Below are 24,694 nucleotides of genomic sequence, written 5' to 3'. Positions count from 1 at the left end.
GGGATTTTAATTGCTAGGCCCAGGACCTGCTGGGGGGCCAGGCCTCACATACCGCATATTGGTGAAATGCTCCAAAAGGAAAGCCCCAGACCTACCCTGACATTCCTTTACTGACTTCATGACATCCAACTAGAGGAACCCAGAGGACTCTGCAGAGGAACAGGGTGACATGATGAAGGTAAAAGTTTCCCATTCAGGAGTTGTGAATTCTAGCTGACTGGGCAAGTTGTGTCCTTTCTCTGAGCCTTAGTTTGTGTTTAACTATATCATAAGGAAGTTGGGTTGAATGTATCCTTAAGGTCCTCTCCATCAGTGCCTTTCTGTGGTTATATGAGTTTTGTGTATGACATAAATTGTACTAGACTCTTCAGGGTGGGGCAGTGGCAGAGAGAAACTCAACATGGAGCCACTGGAATTGAGGCCGAGCAGTAGGAGCTCAGCAGGGCCAGCAGGTGGAGCCATTGCTGCACCAGGATGTGCAAGTCGAAGGTGGGAAAGTTTGATTTTCTGAGGAAGCAAAGCTTCCCAGCTGTGGTGGAGAACTCTATCCCTCCCACCCCCTACCCCACCCTGGGAACATAGTCCTTCCTTCCAAAGCTTACAGGTTCATACACTCAGGGAGAATGGCTCCAAGACCCAATTGCTTTTTTTCCTCTAACTGGGTCACACTCTCAAATGGTCACTCATAACAAAATGTGCTACTAGTTGGAAGCCAACTGGATTTTTCTTTCTGATGACCATCTTGCTTTCCTCCAGTCCCAGGAGGGTTCTAGCCCCCTCCCTTCACCTCTCCTGGGTTCTGTGGAAGAACCTCTGGTTAGAGAAGTTGGAGGAAAGCCAGAGACAAATGGGGGAGGGGGAGGGGGAGGGCTAGAGGGAAAGGTCTGGCTTCGTCAAGATAAGAATGGAAGAATCAACCTTTGTTAGGGCCCAGCCACCTCTGCCACTGTTGACACACTTGGAGGTGTTTCCTGAGGCTACTGGGAGTGTCCAGCAGCACTGCCTCCCCCCCATTTCCTGTGGTCTGGGGGTGGGGGCATCTGGAAGTTGGAAAGAGGTGAGTGCTTACAGATAGCAGCTGAAATCCTGAGGGTGGAAACCCGCTCCCCTCCTGGAGTTGGCTGCCAGATTTCTAGAAGAGTCTCCACATCGTCCTTTGCTATTTCTGCTCTGAGCTGGGGCACTAGATGGTCTGGTAACAGAGGCTGCCTAGGACATCATCCCTTTCCTTTGCTTTGCATATTTTGCATGCAGCACCAGTGTGTTCCTCTTTTCAGAAGGGTGTTCCAAAGTCCCAGGCACATCACCCTCCTTCCTGAAGGTCCCTGCTCCATTAGAGCCTGCAATTCTCTCTACTACTGGAAATATCCAGCCTCCCTGCATCCCCCCATAGAGAAGAGTTGGCAAACTGGACCACAGATCCTCAGCATCCTAATTGGTACCTGTGTCCCCTGAGATGGTCAACCTCTTCCCAGGCTGGCCTCTCCCCACCACATTGCTGCATGGTCCTGCAGGGTCTGATGGGACTACTCTGTCATTCAGAACATCTAGCTGGGATAGCACCACAGAACAGATAGTTTGGTATTACTTTAATTATAGTATTTAAACACACAACTTTTTATTCAGGGAAAAAAAAAATCCACCCAATCCTCATTTCTGGAAAGTTCTCTTTCCAACCGTTATTGAAACCAGGATCCCTGCTCACCCCTCTAGAAAAACAACAACAGAAAAGGACTTGGGTCTCCCCCAGATGAGGAAGCTTGTGATCTTTGGGAGAAGTCATGGAGCTCTGACTATCTGGAGATGCAGAGCAATGAAGGGGTTCAGGTGGGGGAGGCAGAAACAGAAGTCTGCTGGGGCTGAGGTCACTGCTCAACCCAGGAGTCAGAGGAGGGGAACAGAAGTTGTGCAGATAAGAGGAGACCGTGATCTAGCCTCAGCACAAAGAGAATTCTGCCGAAGAGCACAGGTCAAGAGGTTCTGCTCAGAGATCTGGATCTGGTCTCCTGCTCACTTTGATCCAAGGAGTCTCTGTGTGACCCCTGAGAAACCAGGACGGAGCTGTTTGTTCTACAACATGGAAGCCAGAAAATGTGCCAGCTTCTGTATGTGGACAGAGGGAGACACATGAAGCTTGGAGGAACTTGGGAGAGCAAGTATGGAGCTGGTGGCTAAACCCACAGTGTCTTGGAGGAAGGATAAGGGATAAGGTTTAAGACAACGTGTTTTTTTCTGGTTATATCATTGCAAGGGAGCAGGTTCAAGGGGTAGTTTGGAGAAAGAAATACAAGGAAGAAACAGTAAAAGCCTCCTGGGAGGAAGATCTAGCTTAGAGAAGCCCATCCTTTCCCCTAGGGGCTTCTGGAAGGGGGAAGAGAGCAAGAGAGAAGGAGGGGGTCCCTGTGTGGATGCTGCAAGGCCATCAACCACCCTGGCTGCTCCTCTGGACCTTGGCTTTTCCCCACCACACCTTTACCAAGAAAAGACCAGAGTCTAGGCTCAGAGAGCTGAATGTGTAAAGGGCACCTGGAAAGTGGAGGGCCCCAGGAACGGCCTCTGAGGTGCACACAGTAGGGAAGGGTAGGACATGAGAGATGTTGCCTCCAGCACGGAGGCAGTATGTGATCAAGAGGCAGAGAGGGGCCACTTTTTCCTGGACACTGCCCAGTCTTGCCCCACCCAGCCAAGTCACAGTTCGGTATCAGCCACCACGTGTTGTCTTGCTGAATGGCCGTTTCTGGAGGAGGCCTGGCCGGTCCCGTTCTCCTGAGCCCCTCGATTCACACTGGCCTTTCCCTGAGCCTCAGAGGAGGACCCAGGTCCTGAGCTATAGCCCTGGCCTCCACCGTTCTCCGTGTAATAAGGGTCTTCGCCCTAGACAGTGTATAAATAAAGTAGCATTATCTGGTCAGCAGGGGTGTGAGACACTGTGAGGAGGGAGACCAGAGGGAGGAGGGGAAGGGAGGGAGAGGAGACGCAGCTGCACGTGCAGGCTCCTTTCTTCCCGTAGAGCAGTCAGGGTTCCAGCTCCTGGAGGAAAAAGGACAGAGGAGAGGCACCACACCGCGCCACCAGAGCCCAGTAGCCAACTCCCCCAAGAAAACTGGCCGTCCTAAGGGTGGAATAAACTCCCCAGAGTAGGTGACCTCCCAAGGCCAAGAGGCACGCCTCAGTCTTGTCCTCCCCTTGTCTAGAACACTTCAAAAGTAGAAGCAAGACGGCATCTACTGGGCCTTCAATATGCTTATAAATAAGTATGGTTGACTTAGTGGTCGGTTCTGGTTGTACTCAACTGAACTAGCCCAGGAAACACAATGACATGAGTCATCTGCTCTGAGAGTGAATAAGCGGGCTGGCCCCATTACTTCACCCACCATCTTGCTTTATGTTGTTCTGATTTTTCAACGGATACAGTATATGCATGCATGCATGTGTATCCCCATACGGGAGCACCCAGGTGAAGTGTCTTCTCTGGTAGTTCTCCTCTCCCTCCATGATACCCATGATACCCCACCTCCCCAGAAGACCACTATCTTCCTCATTTCCTTTACCCTGGACCCCAGAACTGACCAGCCTTTCTCCTGTGGGGCTCCAACTGCGACGGTTCATCAGGAAATAGCCAGTGGTGCCCAAGACGGCCAGCAGGATTCCTGAGGTGACTAGTGCAATCAGGGTCTTTCTGGAATAACTCTGGTGGTTCCCAAGATCTTGTTTCGTGAAACCTTGGATCCCCAGCTTGAGGAGAAGACACAGAAAAGGCAGCCTGTCACTTGTAGAAAAGGATTTCTAGGAGAGGAAGGCCACTTTACTTTATATCCCCGAGTGCAACTCAACAATGAATAGACACAAGAGGATAGTGACCTTGGGGATTTCTGAGACAGGGCTTAAGACTAAAATCTCTGAATTGAGCTGCACTGTAAAATTTTTGGTTCAATCAGAAGAATGTGAAGGCTGTCAGAGAAGAATGGAGGGGCAGGAAGGGAAACTTCTGGAGAAGATAATTACTACTCCTTGACCCAGTGTTCCCTCGGAGACCCATCATCTCAAAGAACTTACCTTTCCCAGCTTAGACCGGTGTTTCTCCATAAGCAGGAATTTGCTGGGAACTTCTAGAATTAGAAACAAGGATTGCTAAATCTAAAAGCTAGACAAACTTATGCAGCTATATCCTCCCATGCTGTTCTAGAAGATGCTCTGATGGCCAGGTTGGTCCATCTCAGCACCTATGGTCTCTGGAGCTCAGATGTGGAATCTCAACCCAGGATCTTTTAACCTCAGGCCTGTCTAATCTCAGCCCTACTCCCTGAGAAAAGGTGCATCCTTACCTGTTCCATTGGCCAAGACCAGCAGTAGGCACTGAGGTTTAACTTCAGACTGGGCGAGAAGCAAGGAGCACATGCCAGTCCCAGAATCAACATCCTCTTTCCCACACAGTATTTGAATCAGGTCCTCTCCTCTATCCTTCTTAAAGTCCTCCTAAGAAAACAGAACAACAGAAAGTAGGAGACGAACTTCCCGGTACCTCTGAACTGTACTTATAGTCTCAGGTAAGAATTCTGACAGAAATTATAAATTACCCCCTCCATAAGAAGAACCTTTCTTTCTTAAATTCCAATTGAAAAAATAGTTACTAACAAAACAGTAAAAAAAAAAAAAAAAAAAAAAACACCTTAATTTCTCTGTACCAAAACATATACTTATCAGTATCTAAGACATCAGAGAACAGACTCCGGAAACGTTATCTTATTTAAAGATTGCCCATTTGTGCATATGCAGAAGGATCACAAGTTCAACAAATTGGTGAGGCCCCAAGTAATTTAATGAGACTCTGTCTCAAAATAAAATATATAAAAGGGCTGGGGATGTGGCTCAGTGGTTAAGTGCCCCTGGGTTCAATCCCTGGTATCAAAAAGAAAGAGAGAGAGAATAATGAGAGAGAGAGAGAGAGAGAGAGAGAGAGAGAGAGAGAGAAAGGAAGGAAGAAGGAAAAAGAAATCACTAACAGAAATGATGAACAATGATGCAAAAATATCTAAGAGAAAATCCTTGTTTGCAGGTTACATTAGACTCAAATGATGGCAGAAAAGCCAATGAAGGTGAGTGGAGGACAAACTTATGAGGGACCCTCCCTCTCCCTGTGCAGAGGCATGTCCTAAAGGGCACTGCTCAAACGGAAATGATGTTTTTACCTGGTGTTTCAACCCCTTTTCCATCAAAAGCATGAAAATCTTAATGAAGTCCAGGTATCCCTCTCCAAGGTTGCTGACTGGTTCCTAAGACTCGGGAACTCAGACTCAGAAGATGAACTTCAACAAATGAGTCCCAGGAAAGGTAGGAATTGGAAGCATTGGTTTTGACCTTCAAAACCCTGATCTCCCACCTCCTGGGACTTATTTCAGCGGCCTCCCATCAGAGTGACCTCCCCTGCACAACCGAAACTAAGACTTTCTCCTCTGTCCGGATGGCAGATGGCAGAGGCGGAAATGCCTGATGGCTCTGACAACTTTCCTGTTAGGGGAAAACTGCTGGGGCGTGTGACAGTCATCAGACCTGAGCCTCTGTGGAGGAGAAAGCTTCCTGTTTGCGGGCAGGGCTGCTGCTCGTGGCAAGGCCAGAGGTCCTCCCAGTTGGAAAGGAGCCTGGGTATTTTCCTACTGCTAAGATCTAAGTCAGGAAAACCCAGGTTCCTTTGCTTCTGCACGAGGCAAGGTCAAGATTGGCCTTCGCCTCCCACTGGAATTTGAGGGAGGTAAGGGAAAATAACTGGGCATGATGGACAAGGCGAGGAGAGCAGGGCTGGTCAATCCGGGTCACAAGACACGAGCCCAAGGGTAGCCTGAATCACCGGCCAAGACTAGGTTACAGAGAAGTGCATCCTCAGGCCCCTGCTGCTTCTTCCCTCCATTAAAAGATCAGTTCTGCAGGTTTCCCAGTAAGTCTTTGGGTAGAGGCTCTCCTTCTGGAAAAGTCTCGCTCTTTAAAACATTTTGCATTAGGCAGTGTGGACCCCACATTGGATATGACCAGCAGTCTCCTATCGGAAGAGAATTGGGTACACCTGGTTCTCTTCCCTCACCCATCATGGCTTCTGGACAGAGGGTAGGAAGTTCCCCAGCAGGTTTCTGAAGTGTCTCTGGCTGAGAAATGTCTGCTTCCTGAGGGAGACGGAGGGGCAAGGCTCCCCTAGGATCTAAAGTAGCCAGAGAGAATGGCACCTTCCCCTACTTCTCAGTGCTCAGAAGCTGCACCTCTACAGCTGCTCTGGCATTTATCAAGACCTGAAGATAAGAAACTGTGGCCGGGTGCGGTAGCACATGCCTGTAATCCCAGCAGCTTGGGAGGCTGAGGCAGGAGGATTGTGAGTTCAAAGCCAGCCTCAGCAAGTTAGCAAGGCCCTAAGCAACTCAGTGAGATTCTGTCACTAAGTAAAATATTAAAAAGGACTGGGGATGTGGCTCAGTGGTTAAGCACCCCTGGGTTCAATCCTCAATACCTGCACCCCCCCCCAAAAAAAATAAACTATGAAAACTGCTCTCTTATATATATGTGTGTATGTGTTGTGTGGGGTTTGAGGATGGGATTATCTATGAATTCCACACAAACTCCTTCCTCTTCCTGTAGTAGGGTCTTTGTTTGCATTAGCAATTAAAATAAATGATGCTTACTATGTCTAGGGCACAGTCCTAAGGGTTCTTCATTTACATTTAGGCCTCCCACAAGCCTAGAAGATGGGCATATTTATTCTCTTCATTTCGTGGATAAGAAACGGAGGCACACAGAGACTATTTATATAGCAAGTATCATGACAAAGGTACAATCAAAGTGCTAAGGACATACAAAGGATGGCAAGGTCATGTCTGGCTTGGAGTTATTAGCAAAATAGACTTGAAGAAGGGGTAGAATGCCTGCAGGTGAGCCTGGTGGGGAAAGATACCAGGGAACTGGGAATCACAGTGGAAGTGCAGGGCATCAACTCTTTTTCTGCCGTTGACTAGAATCTTCACAAGTTATGCATCTAGTCTGAGTGTCAAGTTCCTCAGCTGTAAACTGGGTTGTTTGGGTGACTAAAGAGACATTGTATGAACAATGTCCAATACACTGGGAACCTAGTGGGCACTAGATAAATGGCAGCTGTTACTATATTAATAGCAAGACCTTATATACTATATCACACAGAGTCCATATTTTACCATATTCTGTCTATCGTTTCTCTCTAATTAGACTATAAGACTTCTGAGTGTGTGAGTAGGGCGGGGGCAAGGGTGTACCATACATAATTTTGAACCTGGACTGCACTAATCATAAAAGTAAGCAAACAACAGAACTCAAGGAATTGTTGTTCAACTTAACAATCCACTGGTTGGCTTCCACATGGGGTCCCCCCCTTGCTTAACTTCTTGGACTAAATTCAAGGGAATAACAGCAGCCAGCCTCCCACTCTGGAATCCAAGGGCCTCAGTGAATTGTGTTTGGGCCCAGAGAGGAGCAGGTGGGTCCTGAACAAAGCACAATGCTTCTCCGGATGCTCAGAATAAACATCCTCCCCCAAGAGACACTGCACGGGCAAACATCATGGGAGAGTGGGCAGGAGGAAGCCACAACCTCACCATTTTATTCATGAGAATCAGATTTATGAGCCCCTAATTATATCTGCTCATACATGTGACTTTGGAGAAATAATAAAACCATCTAACCTTTCCAGAGCAGCATATTCAAACTTTGCAAAGTCTCCAAACATGTGTAAGAAGAACCTCAGGCACTGAAATGGGAGTGAGGGGAGGGACAGGCATTTTTCTAAAGACCTTGAAGTCATTTATTTCCCAATGCTGAAATTTTAGGATCAATCGCCCTCAACCAGCCCTTTCAAAAATAATGTTATTTTTTACTTTGCAGTGTGCATCTGACAGTGCAGGTAAAAATTATATTTTGACACAAGGACTGGAGTAATTCAAGGACCTGTTAGAAGTCAAACAACAAAGGGACAGTAACCAAGGGCGAGAAACTAGATTGTCTTTAGAGCTCAGGTTCTTTCCAAGAGACACACTGTCTTCATAAGTTTTTCATCTCGAGCTTATGTTTTGTGCATGGAAACTGACCTTTAGTGTTTGGGCAGAGGGCAAAGAAGGCGGGGGCTGGAGATGTGATCTGGGGGCTGGAGGCAGCCCAGCCCAGATGAAGTCAATATGACAGAATAAGAGTAATGTGAGCTAGTTGAGTAGAAACAAGCCCTGCACATAAACAGATGTAGCACTAGAGAAAGGTAGCAGTGGGGCTGGGGATAGAGCTCAGTTGGTAGAGTGCTTGCCTTGCATGCACAAGTCCCTGGGTTCAATCTCCAGCACCACAAAAGAAAAAAAAAAAGTAGTAGTAAAAAAACAAATTTGTGGGCAAAGGACTTGAATTATTATTTCTCCAAAGAAGATACACACAAACAGCCAATCTGTACATGAAAAGATTCTCACCATCACTAATTATCAGGGAAATGAAAATTGAAATGATAATGAGCTACTACTTCACACCAAATAAGATAGTTTTTATAAAAAAAAAATCAGAAAATTTCAAGTGTTGAAATTGGGAACCCTGAGCACTATTAGTGGTGATGTAAAACGATACAGCCATTATGAAAAACGGTATGTGGTTCCTCAAAAACAGAATTACCATGTAATCCAGCAATTTCACTTCTAAATACATACTCCAAAACTGAAATCAGGGTTTCAAAGAAATAATTTGCACACTCACATTTATAGATGCATTATTCACCATAGCTAAAAGGTGGAAAAAAATCCAAATATCTACAAGTGGATGAAAGGATCAATAAAATGAAATATATACACACAATGGAATATTATCCAACTTTATCAAAGAAGGCATTTGTGATGCATGCTATGTATGGGTGAACCTGGAGAACGTTATGCTAAGTGAAATAAGCCAATTGCAAAATGACAAATACCACACAATTCTACTTTTTGTGAAGTAGGTAGAGGAGTAGCCAAGCTCACAGACACAGAGGGAATGGAGGTGTGCAGGGCCTGGAGGAGTGTGGAGTTCTTCTGCAGGTTAAGGGTTCCAGTTTTGAAGGATGCAAAGAGTCCTGGAGACTCGTACAAAAATGTGAATGTACCTTACTGAACTATACACTTAAAAAGGGTTCTGAGGGTACATTTTAGATTATGTGTATTTTACCACAGTTAAAAATATTTTGGTGGGGCTCGGGATGTGGCTCAAGTGGTAGCGCGCTCGCCTGGCATGCGTGAGGCTCTGTGTTCGATCCTCAGCACCACATAAAAATAAAATAAAGATGTTGTGTCCACCAAAAACTGAAAAATAAATATTTAAAAATTTCACTCTCTCTTTTAAAAAAACAATTAAAAAAGTAAAATAAAAATATTGTGTCCACCTAAAACTAAAAAATAAACATTTAAAAAAAATATTTTGGCGAATTCCATTCAACCAACAGGTATAGAATAAGACAATAAAGTAATCTCACATTTTAGAAACAATGTGGGGGAACCACAACCACCAAAGCTAAATTAAGCTGGCACTGCAGCAGAGAGAATGCAAAATCAGACCTGGGGAGACACGCTCCGCTAATGAACGTTCTGAGATGTAGAAAAAGGTGTTTGAGGACACTGCAGTGTCACCTTCCCTCTCCTTGGCTGCCTGGAGCTAAGGATGGGGAGCAAAGGGAGAGTAATAGAGATGTATGTGTCTACAGAGTGTAGGTACAGAAGACAGGCCTAAATAGTCTATTTGGTACCCACCATGCAGTAGGGCAGAGTTAGGGTTTGGGTAGCTGAGAACCATGAATGCATTGTTCTGTTATGAGCATGAAACCCAGGTGCAGGTGAGTACTGGTATTAGGTAGATACCAACATTACATGATAGGGAAAACCAAACAAGGAAAATTGAACCTGTCATGCTCCTCATTAGGCTCCGGGTAGGGCTACAAATTCTGGAACAAGAACTGCAGGCTGAGGAAAATTGATCCTGGGGAGTAGGAGGCACTGCTGCTTGGGGGCTGGGGAGGAGGCCCCTTCAGGAAGAAAGGTAATAGACAGGAGTAGAAACACCAGGGAAAACGGAACTACCCATGTACTGGCTGCCACAGGGATGATTCATTGTGAGCAGTGCAGAATCCTTTAGCATGGAACACTGAGGGAGCTGTTCTCTTTCCAAACCTCTACTTCACAGGTCCTCCCCAAATCCCAAAGGAACATATAGAGTTGTGACATAAAGTATATCAGACAGCAAAGACCACAGTGAAAAAGAGACCAGAGCAGAGTAATGGGAGTTATTTCTAGAGTGGCCCTTGTCTTTTACAATGACCCTAGTTAAAATGACCCTAGTTTACACTTTGAAAAGCAACAGACACTTTGAAAGCTCTGCAGTCAGCTCTAAATCCTGGCCACAAAGAATTAGCATTCCGGCACAGATTGATGTGATACACAGAAAAATAAATGCTCAACCAAAATGATGGGGAAAAAAAATGATCATTTTCCTTTGTTATAGTTAACAAAAGAGTTGACAATTTTTTCCCCTCAATGAGTAGGGTTGGAAATCAGCAGCAGAAACACTCTGGGTGTGTTTTTCAAATTGCATTAAGTTATTCTATTCTGTGAACTTGTGTTTTCACGATTTCTGTTCTTAAAACGCCCTGGCTTAAAAATTCTTTTAGGTGAAATTTAAAAAGATGTGTAAGTCAGAGAGAGAGACCCAACTGATGGTTGCAAGTAAGATGCAGTCGTTGGAATGACCAAAATAAGTAACTTATACCCTCCATAAGCTGCAATCTGCTCATGCCACACGTCACCTGTGTGTTTTCGTTAATTCCCAATTTGTAAGAAAATGCTTTTTATAAGTAAATAACACTCTTCCTTTCACCTCCATCCTTCATCTTGAACCTTGTTATTCTCATGAAATAGGATTTTTCTGAAACCAGGCAGGAGGCCATATATATTCTTAACCAATGCAGTAAGACATGAAACTGAAACAAGAGCCCTAACTACTGAGAAGAAGAGAGAAACAATATATAGTGACAGAGAACAGGATTGCTTTCCTCAAAAACTAAAAAAAAAAAACAAATAAAAAACTACTGGAATTAATAAGCAAGTTCAAGAAAATGGTTAAACCCAAGGTAATTATTCAAAACTCCATTAACTTTCTAACATCCCAACAATAATCAACTGGAATAGGATATCGTGTTATTAACAAGCTTAAGAAATCCATCAAACCTACAGAGAAACCGACTAGAGGTATAGTTCAGTGGTAAAGTTGCCTAAATCGCATGAGGCCCTGAGTTTAATCCCTAGCACTGGACCAAAAAACAAAACAAAAAGAAACAAACAAAAAAAAATCAACCAAACAAAAAACTTGCAAGGAAGAAAAAAATCTAAATTAAAAATAAATAAATAAATAAATTTAACAACAACACACAAGGCTTAGAAATGCCAAAGAATACTAGGGGGGAAATATGAAGGATTTTAGAATGGTTCCAATTAAAATGGTGGTGGGAATTTTTTTGGATGCTGACAGATGTCTTCAAAGATGTTCTAAAAGAAGAGCTGGAAACTACTATATATTTTTTATAGTATAATGAGGAAAGACCTTATTAGCCGCATATTAAAAGTACAAATAAACAAAAACCCTTAAATTTTAAAACGGACAAAAGCATAAACAAACTAAAAAGATAAAAGTAAACAAAATAAAAAGATAAAAAGAATGTGCCCTCACATATAAAAACCTGTAAGCTACCATGTAAATTAAATATAAGCTTTATTGAATGAGGTGATCATTCAATAAATAACGTTAGGAAAAACAGTTATATAGCATTACAACAAAATAAATTCTGCATGGATTATACCACTAGAATTAGTTGACTAATTTATATCTGGATAATAAAAAGGATTTTCTTAACATAAAAGCATACTTCAATATGACATAAAATAACAAAATTTTATTCCAATTGGCTTTGCCTTTTTTGCCCACCAGATGGGGCCTCTTACTCCCAAAAAATACAACACTCAACGTTAGAAGCAGCCTTTCCCTGCTGAACTCCTCAGACCCCTACCAAAATCTGGCCCAATCCAAGATGGTTTAAGGATGTTCAGAGGGTGTGTGGAGGAGGGGAGGAGATAGCAGGTCAGGGTTGACTTACACAGCTAGAGGTCTCATTTAGCTCCAGACAGATGCCCTGAGTCAATCTCACTTCTCTAATTCCTGAGCATTTGATTTCTCCCTGTATTAAAACAAAAACAAAATACAAGTGAGTATCTTTGTCTTTCATTTCTTTCCTACCTCCTTTCCAGTTGGATTTCTATGAGGTACTCCCTTAAAAGGTTTTAGGAAACAGGAAATTTAAAATTTGTCAATGACAAAAATCCCAAATCTGAAAAGCTCCCAAATCGAACTTTTTGAGTACCAACATGATGCAGTAAGCAAAGATGTCACATCACAAAGTTTGTCTTATGAACAAAGTTATTGAAAAATATTGTATAAAATTGCATTCAGGCTATGAATATACGTATATGTGTATATATGTAACAGACGCATTTTGTGTTTTGACCTGGGTCCAGTCTCCAACCCCCCAGCATATCTCATTTTACGTGTAAATATTAAAAAAAAAAAAAAATCCCAAACCCAAAACACTTCTGGTCCCAAGCACTTCAGATAAGGGATACTCGGCCTGTATTGATTCTGTATTCTTCCATTTTACACATTATTCCTGTTGGATAATCAAATCATTCATTACTGGGTTACTGGCTTGGGCTTACAGGCAAGTCACTATTTACAATTTGGTAAACACTGGCTCCAATGATACAGAAATGGGAGAGGGAATCTTTTGCCAGTTGGGCTATTTTTCTTCTAGTCAACTGCACACTTGCAGGAAGCCCATATAGACAAACAGACAGTGGGATGGCCAGACAGATCCTGGAGACATACCCATTCTCCTCTTGGCCCTTAGGACTGTCCAGATTCTTATGCTGGCTCTTTAGAAACAGAAACTAGGTGGGCCTCTCATGCCTGTCCTAAGGCTGCATGCATTCAGATTTTCTACTCTTCATGCTAAAAACTGTTGACAGCCACATGTCTCAAGGCTCAGAAGGGCAGGCTGAGCTAACCATCCCAAGTGCACTTAGTTCCTTCCACTGCCAATGGCACCCTCACTGCCTCTCTATGCCTGGCACAACCACCAAACTCTCTCACGCAGACAAAATGCTATTTGCCCTAAATATAGTGAGAGAAGCAGCTCCCTTAAATGGGACATGGATTCCAAATATTCCCAAAGGGAAATGGTGCCCAAGTCAAAGCCACACCTATAGGTATAGAAGGAACCATAGAAGACTGGATGGATCTCTGAGAATCTCCTTTGCTTTCTACTAGAAAAAAATGTAATACCCAAAGCAAAGCTCACTCTTGCCACCTGAGTGTGCTCTTTCCCCCATTTCTGACGCCTCCCAACAATATTCAAAGTGCATATTTCTGTGCTGATTCCCATATGATCCAAATCTCATCATCAGCTGGTATGAAAAGAGGGAAAGAGAGCTTGCGTGCATATGAAGTGAGAGGGCAATCTGCCTTTGGGCCCAATTTACCCACCTTGATGATGCTTGGGGTAGGAGAAGATGGTGTATAGGGTTCCGTGGGTGATGTTATCACAGAGCTGGTGCTATTGGGTGAGTAATCTGAAACATTTACAGGTGGCTTCAAGGTCATCTCTGAAGTCGACACATTTTCTGGGGTGGTGAACACTGTGGTGGCTACAGAGGTCTGTGACTGGACAGAAGAGTTTGTGGTTTCGGGGACTTGGGTGACCCTAGAAGTAGATGTCCAGCTGTCCGGAGTCTCTGGAATACACCAAAACTCAAATGTGCATGTGTGCACAGGCACATATATACAAATGAACACACACAACCTCAGCTCATGACATGGACAGGGATTTTTTACATAGAAACAGGAGCTTGGGGAGGCACTGTTACTTTATCTCCTTACCTCGACCAAACTCATTCCAAGCCATTGTTGGAACCATAGCTATAATCTAGCATGTGTTTGAGGTGCCCTCCAGATTCTGAAAGTGAATTACATGCTGCCTTAGAGAAGCCGAAGTTGCCCAAGATGAACCTAGAGCCCTTCAAAGAGACCATGATCTATGCTCTATGCAGTCCTCATCTGATCTTTATTACCAGCTGAACTCAGCATGAAAGGAGCACTACAGGGAGCATCACTCCTCAGGAGCAGCTGCCAGTTCATTGACCTGAGAAAGATGTCATCATTGGAAGAATTATCTAGAACCTACATCAGAGTACCCTAAGCAAGATGCCCAAAGTACTAATGCAAGGGTTAGTTTGATTCTATCTGTGGCAGAGGACATGGTCTGCAAACATTCTATCTGCTTTATAAAAGTACCAGCAGCATTGCTTGAGGAACTTGGACAAATTCTTTACCTGGGATGACTGATGTGGTCTCACTGCTGTTCTGAACGCCAGGATGGAAACTGTTATTTCCAGAGATGGTTTGTGTTATGTTTTCCGGGTTGGATACATTTGTTGGAACATTTTCAGAAGACATACTCATGGAGGTTGATTCTGGGGTAACAGTAGTCATATTTGTGAACCCAGAGGCTATACGGAAACAAGGAGGAAAAGTCAGAACCTCTCTGGAGCATCATGACATCTCCTGACACAATTTCTTGGCTTCAAGCAGAAACTTTGTGGAATATCCCTCCTGCCCCTGGCAATGAAACAGCAGTAAATCCTCCTGGACAGTGGACTAATTTCCTATTACTAGATTTTTCCAGAGCAAACAGAGAAATAAAAATTTATATGCACCCAAGTGTCTAGGGTAGTATTAACTGTAGGAGGAAAAAGTTGCAAGCATCAAAATGAATTCTAATAGGATAAATGGCATATACACTTAATATACCACAATCACTACACAATCATATACAAAATTTTCCCAAATAAAAATCTATAAATTCCAAGCTGCAATGTGAAAATATGAGGTAATGTTCATCAGTGTTCAGTAAAATATTAAAATACAAAATTACACCTAAGATATATGAGATATACACACATACATATATGGCAGAGATTAAAAAAAAAATCTAAGGGAAGACAAGTTTCTATTTCCTCTTTGATGTATCCTTCTCTTTTTTGGTCATTCTCCATCTGACATATTAACTCTTGGAATAATCACACTATCACTATGTAATCTCCTTTAAAAAAAAATCTTCTTGGTCTTTTTCTCATTCCCCAAACCCCCTCATCTTTTCCCTTGTGACCTTCTAATACATTCTCCTTTCCTTTCATTAAGGAACTCAGTTGCAGCAAGAACTCCAAGATTTCTTTTTTAAGAGGCTTTACCCTAAAAATTCCTAATGGACCAGAGAACACAAAGCCTGGTTTCTTATTAAGTGTAATGGGCGGGGGGGGGGGGGGGCTATATTCTGGCTCCACCAAGAACTAACTATGTGATTTCACATGTGTCTGTACCTCAGTTTACTTACCTCTTCAGTGAGGGTCTTTTCTGTCTACCTTACGTGAGAAAATCAATGATATCACAAGTGATAAATTACTTTAGTTGAATGTTCCTGAATCTTATCATTCTCTGAAGATCTTTGCAAGTGTCCTTGCCCCTCATTTCCATATATTCTGCATACCAAGTGGTACCATCTATAGATTCAGGAAGGAAAAGGCTTCCACCTGGACCTTGGACCTTCTGTGTCTCCTGTGAGGACTGACTGGCATGTACCCTCTCTTCTAGATCGCACTTTGAGGACCAGAAGTTCTTTGACTTCTTGTTCAAATGATTCTTTTCTCACATCTGAGATCTGCATGGAGTTTTCCCCAGCCCATCTTTTTAAGGGTGAACTGCAGCACTAGGAGGTGTAAGGCCAAGGCCCACTGGTAATCAAGTGCTGGCCACTTGCAGGGTATAGGTGGGGTGATCCATGCATCCATGCAAGAATCCCCCAGAGCATGGGCCCAAGTCATAGGGAAGAAGAGAAAAGAATTAGGCTGGGGTGAGGGTCCATCTCTTCCTGATAAGTCAAATTGTGTACTGAATTTCAAGAGTGTGAGAATCCCAAATTCAAACCTGGCCTTCCAAGTAGCCATGAAGGTTATGTTTGTCAAGTTAACAAAGATAGAAGATATTTTATTTACCAGTTAGTTGGCCTGCTTTAAAACTGTGAAGTTATAAATGTAGACATACAGAACGTGGGCCTCTGTTGTACTCTGGCCTCGGGCTCTGTAAATGTTAGAGGTCGACTTAGTATCCATAGTTCACACTTGCAGTACCATCCTCAAGGAAATGCCTCTGAGGATCCCAAGACACCCTAAAGTTTGTCTTCAAATATTCCTGCTTAAGATCTAGGTCTGTTTTTCAGAGGTTTACAGGTAAACAGCACTGTAGGATGAAACCTCTTGATCCCTCGGCATCAAGAAAGAAGTCAGACTTTTAGCTTCAAGTCAATTAACCTGAGGCCAAGGAGGCTTCCCCTAAAGGTGGTGACCAGGGTTTCATTCTACCACATCTGCCTTCCTCCCCAGCAGGCTGCAAGTAGATTAATATCAACAGCAAATGTATAGTCATTTTTTTTTCTCTTAGGTGATAGGAAAGCAGGCAGGAGATGAAATATTACTATCTCCATTTTAGAGATAAAGAACATAAATTACCAAGGTGTTGACCAAGAGGCAAGATCATAGATGATGTAGGGCAAGTAGTGACAGACACTGGTGTTCAGCTGACTCCTGCATCATATTGTAAGGTGGTCAGGCTGGGTTTAAACTACTAAGGGCCCAAATGCATTCTTCACACTTCTGGAGAAACAAGGATGGGTGAGTTCTTATCTGGCTTAGATGGGAGGTGGGTTGATCAAAATAAAATAGATGTGAAAGTCAATTCACGCTACTTCCTTTTTTGGATAGGACCCCCCCTCACTAATCTGACTCTAGGACATGAATTCATTATAGGGAGCAGGTGTTGGTGACATTAGGACACTGAAATAAAAGATCATGCTCAAGGCACCATTCCAAGGCACCCCTGGAATCTCCCCTTGACACCTTCTTTTTGCCCACACCCTCCCTTCTCTCTTCAAACACGTCAATTCCTGGGAATCTCATCTGGTCCAGCCTGGCCCAGCCCGTTTCCCTCTCCAAAGGAAGCAAGGCTTGGTTGAAATGATGTCATGCTTTTGAACCCCCTCCCCCAAGGGGCCTCCTTCACCCAGACAAACACTTTTGAACTTTTCCAGATGTGAACAGAGACCTGCTGCTAGTTCTAAAGACAGAGGTGTCTGTTCCAGAATAGTGAAGCAACTCTGGACCTAGGCCAGCTACTGACCCGCGGGGGACAGGCTCCCAGCTGCAGCAGCCTCCTCCCTCCCACTGTTTGGTTAAGCATGGAGGAAGGTATATAATCTGTTTGCAAATGAGAAGGGGACCCTAACGTCACATTCATGGCTGTGAACCCGAGGGTGAGCAGAGAACCTTCTGAAACATTAGAGACATAGACAAAGGAAGGGCAGAAAGGCAAGGCTAAGGGACAGGCTCTGTATAAACTGGCACAAAGCAAGGAGACCTTATGGCCAGGGAGCCAATCCTGACCTGGCTACTATCACTGAGGTCACTCAGTTGAGTCCCTGGGCTTCAGTCTCCAGGGTTCCCTTTAAAAGTTCACCAAAGAGACCGGGTCTTGAAGGAATGACAGACAAAGAGTCAAGATTGACTGCAGGCTTCTTTTTATTCTCTTCCCCTTCACATCCATGGCCTGAAACCATCAAACACTGGCCTTTCTTTTTCTGAGCTTCTGACCTGCGGCTCTGTAGGGGACTAACAGCAGCCTACAGTCAGTGGGAATCTGTCAGACGCTGAGAGACAATTGATGAAACCTCCACTGTGGTCCATTCTAGACAAGAGGAACAGCCCTTGACCCCATCCCTGCAGAGAACTGTAGTTCAACTTAAGACTGAATAAAAGGCCACCTTCTGTTGTTTACTCCTCAGCCCGTCCTTATTAACTGCACCACTGTAAGGGCTATCTGACCTTAGTTGTCCTATAGGATCTTGACGCACACACTTGGAGCCAGGGAAGAAACAAGGTGTCAGGAAGTTAACAAATGAGAAGGATAAGAAGTCAAATAGATGTCACAGAATTCATGTAGCAAAATTCACACATTGAACTTATAGGTATTTATATAGAAGCCATTTTTCTTGTTGGACATGCAATTTTAAAATACTTGGTTATTTGCTATCTTAGCCAAAGCTGACAATTAGAAAGAAACTATTACAAGCAAATAAGAAGCAGCAGCAGCCGAAAACTGAGAAACTAAAATAAATGAAAAAGCATACATGGGTACCAAACCCGCACTAGTCTGGTATCATTTATGAAGAGTAAATAGATACACACCTTCATAAGCATTAACAATGTCACTGAGTTGCAACAGAGCTACTGTTATTTTCATGATCCATCTGAGTCATGAAGGTTGAAAGTCCTTTTATCTGGGGGTGCACTCTGAAGAAGCAGAGGAACTCGCAACGCATTTGAAAATACTTCCACCTACAATTAGTATGTTGAAGATTCTTTTGGTCATGAAAGGAGGTTTACAAATTCTCAGAGCTCCAGGAAGCTGTTATAAGTAAATTCCCATACTTGAAGAGACTGAGGTTTTCTATACTTGGTCTTACTTTTCATAGGTCTCTCATAATTTTTTTTTTTTAACCATGCTGTTTCTTGGGCAGCTGACAGCCAGCCCCAATCTGCCCACTCGCTAGCTTCCAGCCCAAGTGAAGCATTCTGAAGGAGTTCCTGGGTATCTTGGTGGAAGGCACATGTCCTCAGAAAGGACCGGTTGGAGCCCACAGCCTCATAAATGGTCTTATTTTAACTCTCCAAACCTTTCCTATAAAATGGGGATTAAAAAACAAACCCTACCTCCTGGTCGTTTTGAGGAACAAAGGAGGTCACCAAGTGTACAGCACTTGCCTGTCTGGTAGCTGTTTAAAAGCCAGCAGCTGTCATTATGATAAGCCCCTTCCTTCTGCTCCCCAGAGAGCAGAAGGCTTATCTCTATCACTCATCTGGCACAAAATCACATATGCTGTTTCCTCAGGATAGGTCTAACTGTCACCTCAGTTAGACTACAAATATCTTGAGTGGTGGGGCCATTCTTATTCTTGTGTGCTTTACCCATGGCACTGAGGATCATCCTGGGATGTCAGGAGAAGCAGTAGGGTCGAATAGGTGCGCTGGATATGTTCATACCTACAGCTTCTACTACGGCAGTCTCATTCTGATGCTTGGTTTTAAGAGGAACTATATTAAATTAGGGAGTGTCCACATAAAGACAACCAGGATTAGATTTCTAGAAATCAAGTCACACTGTTGAAGACCTAGCATTATTTCATTTAGATCAGGGCTTGGCAGACTATCACTGGTGGAACAAATCTGGCCCAGGGACTGATTTTGTATGGCCAGTGAGTCAAGCATGGCTTTTACATTTCTAAGTGTCATAAAATAATACAAAGTAAAGAGTGCATGAGAAACCCTGTAGAGCTCCCCAAACCTTAAATATTTACTATCCAGGTCTATACAGGAAAAGTTTTGCTGACCCTTGATCTGAAAAAGAAGAATCTGAGAAGGGAGAATAAATGACTTCTTTCAAGATTCATTTCACTTAAACAGTATATGCACATTTTCCCCCCTGAAGCACCAATGATGTGAAAAGGGTCTTGCTCAGTTCTATAGAGAGCACAATATAAGCCAGTTTGATTCCTTCCCTCCATTAGGCATTAGTGTCAATGTAATTTAAATAAATCCCTCAAGGATTCCACAATCTAGTAGGGCTGACTAAAATGGTCTTTAGGGATTTTCATGAAGAATCAGATTAAACCTATGACAATCCAAAAAAAAAAAAAAATAGTATAGTGATTAGAAGTTGCAGTAAAGCTAATTTCACTGCAATACAAGGAGAAAACTTAATGTAGGTTTTTTTGTTTTATTTTGTTTTTTAATGAGATGAGCTACTTTGTGAGATAAGTAAGCCCCTCATGTTTCCTGGAAGCATTCAGGGAACATCCTTGTTAGGGGTCCCTGCCAACCCTCTGATCTACCATGAGTTGGAAACATACTAAACTAGAACAAAGGGCTGGGCTGACGTCTTCCTAAGGGAAAGCTAAGGTGCAGGCATAAACCAGGTAAGAGTCTGTGGCCTGATCATCCCCAGTGTACTGAGATTTTTCTTTTATAGTCTTGACCCCATCCATTTACTTTGGAACCTCAATATCCCAAGGATCCTCGGGTTGCCTACATTTCTTCCACTCATGTCTTTCGGTTTTCTTTTAGCTCCTGTGACCCTTGGATTGCAGCTCCATTATCTTATTGTACTCACTATTACACTACTTCAACATAAGCTAGCCAAGCACCCATTCCTTTAGTCTCCGCGGAGAACCACTTACACAAGACCAGTAGGCAAAAAAATGATTTTCACTGAAGGTTTGAGAGTGTGGAGCAAGATTACAGGGCATCCCAGGAAAGATGAGGGTATAACCTTGAAACATCATATCTTACCATGCTAATGACGTCACACTACAAGGAATCTTCTTAGCCAGGTCTTTTCCACCCTCCACCCATCACTGTTCCTCTCTTGCTGCAGGTAGGTCTCCTCTCCCTGGGCTCTGGAGCCCTCTAGCCTTTGTCTCTTGAGACCACCCAAACACAAAGCCCAGTTTATCACACTTAGCAAGCCTGTCTCCCGTCTGCCCTTGCACATCCAGGGTTTGTCTAGGTTGTTGGCTTTCTCACCCAAAGATCCAATTAACACATTTTCTTTAACAATGGAGCACCGATATCTAGAGATGCCACTTCCCTAAGGGGTATCTGTTTTTATTTCATTTTATTTTTTTTCCAAATCAGGAAGGAACAGACCTCCTAATTAAGCCAAAAGGCTTTTCCCCTTGCACCTGAAGGGAAGTGATTCATTCCCTGATGGGGCCCACAATGCGGGTCCAGTGAGGTACATCTTGTCATGTCTCTCTATTTGATCTCCGCCCTCCCAAAATGCATGCATCTTTTGCCTTATAGCATAAAAATCAGGGCCCTTTAGACAAAATATTGAAGAGAATGTGTTTTCATTTGTTAACTAGAGGGAAGAAAATGTTCTCATTAGAGAAGCTGAAGCCCAAAAAAATATGGAAATTCTGCCCTGGCATCCATGAGAAGTTTCTATTGGAGGGTGGAGTTTTGTTCTTTTCCCATACCTTCATGCTTCCTGTTCTCCACACCACAGGACTTTTAGTTAGATCAATTGAAGTTCATGAGAGAGAGAGGCCCAAGTGCCTGAGGGTGGAGCTGGGTAACCATCCAACCCTGAATGTAAGCCCAGGCCTTTCAGCCCAGGGTCTAAAGGAAATAAGGCAATGAGACCGTAAGAGTGGAATTTGTTCCTCCTTATTATTTGTTTTTGTAGGACTCTGTGCCTGGGTTTATCTGCTGCAGTTTGGCACTTCTTGCCCTGAGCATTTGGAGACAAAGACTCAGGAAAGGAGGCCCAGGAGGTGGAGCCAAAGGGATAAGAAAAGGGCCCCAGGCCCTAGCAAGCTCTATCAGCCAAACAGGAATGCTGTGAAGTCCAGGATTTGCAAAGGTTGTGCAGACTGGGCTGGCCCTACAAGGGGGAGCACTGGGGACCACTGACTTAGTCAGAGGTCCCCAAGGCTACTCCTTCTCATCGCCATGTGGCAGAGAGTCAAAGGGTGGAGTCCGCTCCCCTCTGGAAAATATCTGATAAAATTCTTTTCCCTTTTCTTTTTCCCCTCTTACATGTAGCCCCAGACAGGATATGGGTGTGGGGTCCACAGGCACGAAGGACCCAAAGAAAGAAAAGGAATGTGACCTATTCCGGCAGGACTGGGGGTGTTGTCAGAGTGAGGGGAGTTATAGACTTTGAAGGAAAAAGAGACCCCAAGCCTGAAAAAAAAAAAAAAAAGAAAAGAAAAGAAAAAGGATCCCTAATTAATTACTGAAAGGCTTCCCACCGGGCTGGTAGCTAAAGCTGTGCTGCCCAGGGGTCCCTAACCCACCCTCTGCAAAGAGAGCCCATTTGTGGTTAGCTGCTATGCCTGTGTTCATGCCAATCTCACAGGCATAGAGCTCCTGAGACCAAGTTCTTCATTGGGATAGTAATAAGACATCACAGAACTCCACACTAAATTTCTCAGTAATAATTGCACTCTTTTTTTTTTTTTTTTTTTTTTTTGCAATGGCCCATTGGTAGCATTTCAACTTATATAGTCACTCATTTCATTTATCCTACAATATACCCAGGACAGAAAATAACTCCTAATATTAAAAAAAAAAAAAATCTAAACAGAAACCTAGAGAGGTCTCGGGGAAAGCATTAAGTCCAAGTAGTAGACTATTCTTCAGTCCAAAGCTGAGATGCTGAACTTCCCAGCACATCTGTCCGAGGTTTTGCAGCAGTTGCACTACATCCCCCCCACCACCACCAGCCCTCCTCTGCAGGCCAAGGCAAGAATGATACTAGCCAGCTGAGGAAATAAAAAAGGGTGGGCCTCCCTTAGCCCAGGCCCAGGTCAGCATGAGCTGTGTGGCCAAAAGAAAGTGCAGCATCTGATGGGAATCTGAGCCATTGGTCAACTCGCCCCTGCTATGAGGGAACAGTGTAGCACCCATTCTAGGGTTTCAAAACCTCACCAACAGCTTTATCCCTGTCTAAAGAGCGCGTCCAAGGTTTCCAAACACTCAACCCCAGAACCTAACTCGGCCTCCTCCAAGCCAAGCCAGCTCTCTCCAACTGGGTGGACCCAAACAGGGATAGTAGAGGAGACTGGGAGCGAAGAGGCCCAGCAAGCAGATCTACTTTGCAGGGCCACCCAAGGTGGGTGGTCTTTAGCAGGTAGTGAGTTGAGAACTGGGAGCCCTAGAGAGTTGTTTAATAAAAGGGAGAGCGACTTACAAAGTTTCAAACCTCTAAGTGAGATGAGATGGAATGGTTATTTTCCCAATGAAAACAATTAATTATGTTTAGCGAGTGCCTACTATTTTTTTCCAAAGTGAGAGCAAGAGCTTAAGAGTGTGTGGGGGTGAGCAAGGAGTGTCCTGACCTGTCTGCTAGCTTTAGAACTTGGAGGCGAGCAATAACTTCTTTGAGTTTGTGCAGGGGTGAGGAATTGTGAAGAGAGGGAGGTAGGGAGCCCTCAGTAGGATCCCAGCGGTATCTGGAGGGGTAATTCTAATTTTGCTTTCCAATCTTTAATGCAAGATCACCCCCCTCCCCCAACCTCAAGGGCTGTTCATTCCAAACGCCTCTGCTCACCCAACTCGGCCTTCCTCCAGGACTCCCAGGACCCTGCACCTCACCCCCTGTTGGCTTCCCTTGAATTCCTTAATGTCCATTGTGGATCCCCGGTCCTAGTAGACTGTGGGCGCCGGGGCCCTTCCCACCAACCCGCTCAGGGACGTTGCTTTCTGAATCAACCAACGGCCGCACAACTTTCCGGCTTCCCTCCTCCCCCTTCTCCTGGCTCCCGCTCCAACTTTGCGCTCCGCACCTTTGGCAACGCCGAGACGTTGGCATCTCCAAAGCGCTTTATTTAGTCCATTTCAGCGAGCCGTGTTGTCCGGCTCACACCTCGGGTAAATTTACATTCCCGTGGTGTCTTTCCCCTCCCACCGCCACCGAGTCCCAGGTGAAACGCTGGTCCCTCCAGAGCATTGGTGGGCGACAGTGCGTGGGTGGGGCAGGGGTCCCTTCCCTTCGCGCAGCTCTGTTTGTGGCTCAGCCCAGCCGCAGCTCGACCCTCCCCGCTGGGAAGGCGCCCCGGCGCGGCGCGCGATCGGTACTCACGCAGCAAACTCAGCAAGCAGAGCGCGGTCCAGCCCCGCGGCATCCCGGGCCCCGCGCGCGCGCTCCTGCGGGCCAGCATCCTTCCCGCGCCGCTCCCGAAGAGATGCACAGAGTGGAAGACACTGCTGGGCCCGGCCGGGACGCGCTCCTCCCGCCCCCTCCGCCCGGAGGGGGTGGGGGATTCTTGCTTTTTTTCCCCTCCTCCCTCTTTAGTCTTGGCAAGGCCGGCCCCTCGCCTTGGCTGCCACTAAAGTGAGCTTCCCTGGTTAGTCCCAAAGGCCGAGGACGTGAGTCCAAAAAGGTGGGGGGTTGCGTGGCCCCATTCGTCTTGTTCAGCTTTCTGAAGAGGCCTGATCCTGATTCTAGACTTCAAGCTGCACTTGCACTTAACTGTTAACCCTCTGTGTCAGCCTTGCTGGTGGCCAGGATAGAGGCAAGTTTCTTCTGACCCCCGCCCCCCTCCTTTCCTTTGTGTTTTTCTTCATTTTAAAGTGTCAAGCCCAGAACAATCTGTGGAAGGAATCTGCTGTTACAGCCTGCGTTTACAAGTGTGATCATTTTGCTAATCAGGTAAAATGCACCACATATTCAATCCGACACATTTAATGATAGACACAGTAGATACTGTGTTGCATGTTAATGAAGAATTTAAAAAGGGCAGGACACGTAAATTACTATAATTACACATTTTGGCAGTTCAATGTATCCTTGTAGACTTTTTCTCTCACCCCCTCCCCCAGATCTATAGTATTTGTGCTATTTTGAGAGATATTTTTTTCCCCTATGACCATGCATATTTTGCTTACTTAGTTTGATGGTAACAGTTACCATC

General features: G+C 44.5%; 1 protein-coding gene across 2 annotated transcripts; it reads right to left on the bottom strand.

The window, feature by feature from the left end:
* Nucleotides 1–1,572: 1,572 nt before the first annotated feature.
* On the bottom strand, nt 1,573–24,291 carry Cd34 (CD34 molecule). Of its 2 annotated transcripts, none has more exons than XM_026387411.2 (8): nt 23,863–24,290; nt 14,442–14,618; nt 13,597–13,844; nt 12,155–12,235; nt 4,326–4,476; nt 4,057–4,109; nt 3,571–3,735; nt 1,573–2,874 (listed from the first exon to the last, which is right to left on the bottom strand). In XM_026387411.2, exons 1-8 carry the CDS (start codon nt 23,939–23,941, stop codon nt 2,689–2,691), a joined length of 1,140 nt encoding a protein of 379 aa, XP_026243196.2. In that variant the 5' UTR covers nt 23,942–24,290; the 3' UTR covers nt 1,573–2,688. The 2 variants fall into 2 exon arrangements, with proteins under 2 accessions (XP_026243196.2, XP_026243197.2); XM_026387412.2 differs by lacking the exon at nt 1,573–2,874 and adding an exon at nt 2,881–3,030 and having other exon boundaries at nt 23,863–24,291.
* Between the last annotated feature and the right edge of the window lie 403 nt (nt 24,292–24,694).

This window comes from Urocitellus parryii, chromosome 9 (genome assembly GCF_045843805.1).
Source record: "Urocitellus parryii isolate mUroPar1 chromosome 9, mUroPar1.hap1, whole genome shotgun sequence".
Lineage (NCBI taxonomy): Eukaryota > Metazoa > Chordata > Mammalia > Rodentia > Sciuridae > Urocitellus > Urocitellus parryii.
This window is presented reverse-complemented; position numbering and strand designations above follow the sequence as displayed.

Coding starts and splice junctions, on each gene's coding strand:
- Cd34 (XM_026387411.2), bottom strand. CDS start 23,941: ATGCTGGCCCGCAGGAGCGCGCGCGCGGGGCCCGGGATGCCGCGGGGC. Junction 12,236..13,596: donor CTACCCCAAGCATCATCAAG/GTGGGTAAATTG, acceptor GTTTTAATACAG/GGAGAAATCAAATGCTCAGG. Junction 4,110..4,325: donor GGTCTTGGCCAATGGAACAG/GTAAGGATGCAC, acceptor TTCTAATTCTAG/AAGTTCCCAGCAAATTCCTG.